At 33.6% G+C, this 6,000-nt stretch overlaps 1 protein-coding gene across 1 annotated transcript; it reads right to left on the bottom strand.

Annotated features, from left to right (window-relative positions):
* Positions 1–4,206: 4,206 nt before the first annotated feature.
* On the bottom strand, positions 4,207–5,638 carry LOC21394912. The gene is made up of 2 exons (XM_010102998.2): positions 5,120–5,638; positions 4,207–4,450 (listed from the first exon to the last, which is right to left on the bottom strand). The coding sequence occupies exon 1, from the start codon at positions 5,455–5,457 to the stop codon at positions 5,137–5,139; it is 321 nt and encodes a 106-aa protein (XP_010101300.1). The 5' UTR covers positions 5,458–5,638; the 3' UTR covers positions 4,207–4,450; positions 5,120–5,136.
* Positions 5,639–6,000: the final 362 nt, after the last annotated feature.

Here is a 6,000-nt window from a genome sequence, read left to right on the forward strand (position 1 = left end):
AAATCTCGCGACAGTTTGTAGACGTCTCTGGATAAAGGAGGAATTATCCAGTACACTGGGTGTATCATGTCGTATTGCTTATGTGGTACACCCGGTCAATGAGATTGTATCATTTAGTACACCCGTCTAATAAGCCTCTCACTTTTATTTTTCTCTTTTCTAATAGATATAGTTAGAACAACTTGTTTTAAGAACACATGCATGGCAACCACTTCCTAATGATCTCAAATATTGTTTACCAAAAAACGACCTTAAATGTTGTCTATCTAACTACAACCTGCAGGTTCACACCAATTAGTTTGTTTTAGAAAGAGAGGGAAATTTGGTCAACATTTGTTTAACATATTTGTATAAGTTATGGCTTTTGAAAATTTGAAAGGAGATGAGCGTCTAAAAGTTTGAATAATAAGCGAAGACAAGAATTATAAAAAGTTTCTCTCTCAGATAATCAATACAGTGGGAACTCAAGCTTTCTCATTATGTCTAAAAGATTATGTATGAATCTCTCACTGTTAATGGCTGTGATTGTTACCACCACCATCATTTAAAAAAAAAAAAAATTGCTTTGTTTTTTTTTAATCTTTTTATTCTCTAGAATTTAATTGTTTTCATAGAACTTCAAAAATGAAAAGAAAGGAAATGACCAAAATAATAATAAGAAAAAATATATATTAGAATCCAAAAGTACGGGAACGTGAACCCGTCAAAAGGATAATTATGAGAATGTTTGTTTATTGTATTAATCTCTGATTCTGAGTCATGATTCATAATTTTTTACAGTGTTTTTCTCTAATAAAAAATACACGTAAAATAAAAATAATTTTAAATCATGATTCTAAATACACGAACCAAACGTCCACCATACTTTAACCTCACGAAATTATAATCAATGTCAAAATTTGTCTAGCCGGACATGATCTAAACTAGACACATGACAATCACTCAGCAGCCATAGATTTGGAGTTGTCCCTGTTTCCATGTTACTTACCACTTACCCGGGGGAGAGAATGATGTTGCTGGACCCCACTTCGTGTGGGGTTTGACATCTGTTTTTCTTTTTTGTTCATATCAATAATAGCTCAGCACGTAAATCGAATCGAGAGTAAGGTTGAGTAGGCAGGAAGGGATTACCACAATTAAAAGCGTAATAGTTCCCATTAGTACGCAATGGCCCTTATAGAAAGAAAAGCCTTTTTTTTCAAAGTAAAAAAAAAAAAAAAAAAAAACAGGATTAATTTTGTTTTTTTTTTTTTTTTTTTTTTTTTTTTGGGCTATGGAGTTAAACATCTACTTTTTTTTTGCCAGTCCAAAGTAGAGGTAGTTTTCACATTTTGACTCATTTGCACCTGCCCTTTTGTGTTATGCTTCTAAAGAGGCCCACCAATAACAAACACTTGCACACACGGCAAAAACACAGAAGATGAAAAAAATGAACAATCTATTTTAAGAGCGTAAAGAATCTAAACTTTTACTTTTTATTTTTAAACAAGATTATTTAATTTATAATTAAAAATAAAAAAATTTTCTAATACGTTTGACGTATTAATAAGTTAAATTTTTTAAACGGTTAAATATACATATTTTTTAATTTTTATATAATTTTATATAAATTTAACGGATAAAAAATTTAACCTATCGATATGTTGATACATCGGATAAAATCTCTTAAAAATAAGAGATTAAGATAAGTGCACAATCCTGGGTGTACCATGTCGTATTGCTTATGTGGTACACCCGATCAATGAGATTGTATCATTTAGTACACCCGTCTAATAAGCCTCTCACTTTTATTTTTATCTTTTCTAATAGATATAGTTAGAACAACTTGCTTTAAGAACACATGCATGGCAACCACTTCCTAATGATCTCAAATATTGTTTACCAAAAAATGACCTTAAATGTTGTCTATCTAACTACAACCTGCAGGTTCACACCAATTAGTTTGTTTTAGAAAGAGAGGGAAATTTGGTCAACATTTGTTTAACATATTTGTATAAGTTATGGCTTTTGAAAATTTGAAAGGAGATGAGCGTCTAAAAGTTTGAATAATAAGCGAAGACAAGAATTATAAAAAGTTTCTCTCTCAGATAATCAATACAGTGGGAACTCAAGCTTTCTCATTATGTCTAAAAGATTATGTATGAATCTCTCACTGTTAATGGCTGTGATTGTTACCACCACCATCATTTAAAAAAAATAAATATTTGCTTTGTTTTTTTTTAATCTTTTTATTCTCTAGAATTTAATTGTTTTCATAGAACTTCAAAAATGAAAAGAAAGGAAATGACCAAAATAATAATAAGAAAAAATATATATTAGAATCCAAAAGTACGGGAACGTGAACCCGTCAAAAGGATAATTATGAGGATGTTTGTTTATTGTATTAATCTCTGATTCTGAATCATGATTCATAATTTTTTACAGTATTTTTCTCTAATAAAAAATACACGTAAAATAAAAATAATTTTAAATCATGATTCTAAATACACGAACCAAACGTCCACTATACTTTAACCTCACGAAATTATAATCAATGTCAAAATTTGTCTAGCCGGACATGATCTAAACTAGACACATGACAATCACTCAGCAGCCATAGATTTGGAGTTGTCCCTGTTTCCATGTTACTTACCACTTACCCGGGGGAGAGAATGATGTTGCTGGACCCCACTTCGTGTGGGGTTTGACATCTGTTTTTCTTTTTTGTTCATATCAATAATAGCTCAGCACGTAAATCGAATCGAGAGTAAGGTTGAGTAGGCAGGAAGGGATTACCACAATTAAAAGCGTAATAGTTCCCATTAGTACGCAATGGCCCTTATAGAAAGAAAAGCCTTTTTTTTCAAAGTAAAAAAAAAAAAAAAAAAAACAGGATTAATTTATCCTGAGTTAAGCTTGCTTTTTTTTTTTTTTTTTTTTTTTTTTTTTTTTGGGCTATGGAGTTAAACATCTACTTTTTTTTTGCCAGTCCAAAGTAGAGGTAGTTTTCACATTTTGACTCATTTGCACCTGCCCTTTTGTGTTATGCTTCTAAAGAGGCCCACCAATAACAAACACTTGCACACACGGCAAAAACACAGAAGATGAAAAAAATGAACAATCTATTTTAAGAGCGTAAAGAATCTAAACTTTTACTTTTTATTTTTAAACAAGATTATTTAATTTATAATTAAAAATAAAAAAATTTTCTAATACGTTTGACGTATTAATAAATTAAATTTTTTAAACTGTTAGATACATATTTTTTAATTTTTATATAATTTTATATAAATTTAACGGATAAAAAATTTAACCTATCGTATCCATATATCGGATAAAATCTCTTAAAAATAAGAGATTAAGATAAGTGCACAATCCGACAAACAATCTCTATCTCCAGTTAAAAAGTTGTCGTCTTATCAGTAGTTTTGCAACATAATAAAGAAGAGGCCATTTGTTTGACAATCACTTTGCTCTTCCAGAGATTAGAGGAATACGACACGTTTATTGCATGTGCCATCTTTGAAAACCTAATTATATGATTAATCATCAACGCCACAAGGAAGCACATGCTGATGTTATGACGCGGCAACTGGCATACTGCCCACAAAGAACAAAAAACAAACAGTTTACGCGGTTTCCTAATGAACTTGTGCAACCAAACCAACACAACTTGTGAGCTTGTCACTTTCAAACCAAACCAAACCATACAAGCAGCAAAAACACTGATATAAAGTGAAGGTTAAGGTCCGTTTATTTTATCAATTTAAGTTTAAAATTCACGTTTTGTTATAATAAAAAGTTCTCAGAAACAGCCACATTTAATTTTTTTACTACAGTAAAAAACTCTAATATAAAGTCACATTTAAATTCAAATTAAAAACTTAAATCAGCAAACTAAACGGGTCATAATTAACTTTTAAAGATTACATTTCAAACACAACCCATGATACAAAACCTTGAATTCAAACACAAGGCATTGGCATTCAAGCACAAAGCCCGCAAACAGGACTTAGGTCTAGTTATTGCTTGGAGGACAAGCCGAAGGAGACTAGGAATTGAGTACCTTTTTTGCGTAGACGAATAAGGAAACCAAACAAATTTGTGAAAAGGAAATCGATTCTGCAAACCTTCAACAGCACAATACTGCTGATTGAAAGAAAATCCTATAAAATCCCAGCAGGGTCCTTCTCCAAAGACATCTTTAAAAAATAAAAAATAAAAAAATAAAAAAAATAAAATCGGTTTCATGCAAAATCAAAATCCAATTCTATGAATTCTGGCTACTCAAAAGTATTGCTCAAGTGCGCATAAAAAACGACAGTTTATGTACCACCAATATCTTACAACATTTCTGAAGTTTCAAGGGCCATCCGAGGTTTTCAGAAGCAGAAGGGCCACCAAACCATCAAATACGTACATATTTCTTTAATTCCAAATGTCCCCAAGTTATCAACATCTTGCTTTGATGCTAGTGTACCACGTGATCAGAAAAAGACTTTTTTTACCAACGTGCAAATAAGGATATAAAAGCTTAATTACAAGTAACAAACTCTACTCTACATTACACTAACCCAGAGGAAGAAAAACAAGTGAACTTACCCAATTTGGTAATTAATTAATTGTCCAACGCAACCAACACTTACACGAAGCTTAACAAAACATAAAAAACTTAAGTAGAGGAACATCGTTTAGTTTTACCCAGGAAATTTAATCAACACGGCACCAACAACACCATGAATTTTTATGTTAAATCACCAAAATTTTTAATCTCAGTAGAGGATACTTTCTATTCCCGGAACCTACACTGTTTAATCCAATTCAAACTGAACTCTCTGTACTGTGTTGAAAAAAGCCCTAAATATCAGTTCCTAAATTCTCCTAAAACTCCATTAATTATCATATACATTTCTTGAATTAAGGCAAACCAAAATCCAACTCACGGAAGAACAAGCATACAATGAAGAAGAAAGGCCCTATACATAAACCTCTAAATCCCTTGAGAAGTTACCACAGAAAATCAAGCACTAAATCAATTCACTTTGAAGCTCCTTTCAAATTATTATTATTCGAATAGCAGAATCTAGCTAGTGAAGAACATTCTCGAAAAAAAAAAAAAAAAAAAAAACGAAAAACTCACAAGAGCGAGTCCAAGAATCAATTTTCATCGCCGAAGAGAAGACGAAGCCTGGAAGCGAAAGCGCCAGTGGGCTCGAGCGAGGCCTCGTGGAGGAGAGCGCGCTTAATGTTCTTCATCCTTTCGGTGAGCTTCTCTTGCTCTTCCTTGAGATCCGAAGTGTCCTCTAGAAGGTCATGGATGCGATACTTTTGGCCCAGAGATCTGACGCTCATCAGCAGAATTCCGGTCATGGCGAAGAACTGAATGAAACTGTCTTTGCGCTTCATTGCGTTGGCGCTAAACGCCAATGGTTTTTTAGGGTTTCGGCCGGGCGGTGCTGAGGAGGAGGAGAACGCCATTGCCGTTACTGAAAAGTTTGTCCAAATCCAAAGTGCAGCAGATTTCTTCAGGAAATCAAATTCTCTAAACCCTGAAACAATGACACATTTTAGTTTACTTCTCAAATCTCAAGTGGACGCCACTTGTCATCTTGTTATGTGGTGTTGTGGTAGGTTTTAGTTTTTTATCTTTCAATCTTGATAGATTGGAGTAATCCGTCGACTATTGCGGCGTTAGTAGTGTACTTAAAAGAGTCAATGTTGTGCTCGATTAGGTTTGTGTCTACGTGGTTTCTTTTTATTAAAACTCGGTACACATATTACCTCTTTAATCGTTTTAATAGAATCTTTATGGTTGGGGTTGAATCTATTTACACTAGAGGTCTCAAAAGGGTCATGTTGGCCTTCTGACCCTAAGCTCGTCACGGGTTTGGGCCGGCCCAGGCACGACCCTCTACAGTAGAAGGCCGGGCTTGGGCTAGGAAACCCTCATGTCCAGCCCTTAAGCGCTAGGACCGAGCCAGGGCCCAGGCCCTTATGGGTCGGTCCTACTAATGGCCTTGT

This window comes from Morus notabilis, unplaced genomic scaffold, assembly GCF_000414095.1.
Source record: "Morus notabilis unplaced genomic scaffold, ASM41409v2 Scaffold453, whole genome shotgun sequence".
Taxonomy (NCBI): domain Eukaryota; kingdom Viridiplantae; phylum Streptophyta; class Magnoliopsida; order Rosales; family Moraceae; genus Morus; species Morus notabilis.

Bases quoted from the DNA above. Each gene is read 5' to 3' on its own strand.
- LOC21394912 (XM_010102998.2), bottom strand. From the start codon at position 5,457: ATGGCGTTCTCCTCCTCCTCAGCACCGCCCGGCCGAAACCCTAAAAAA.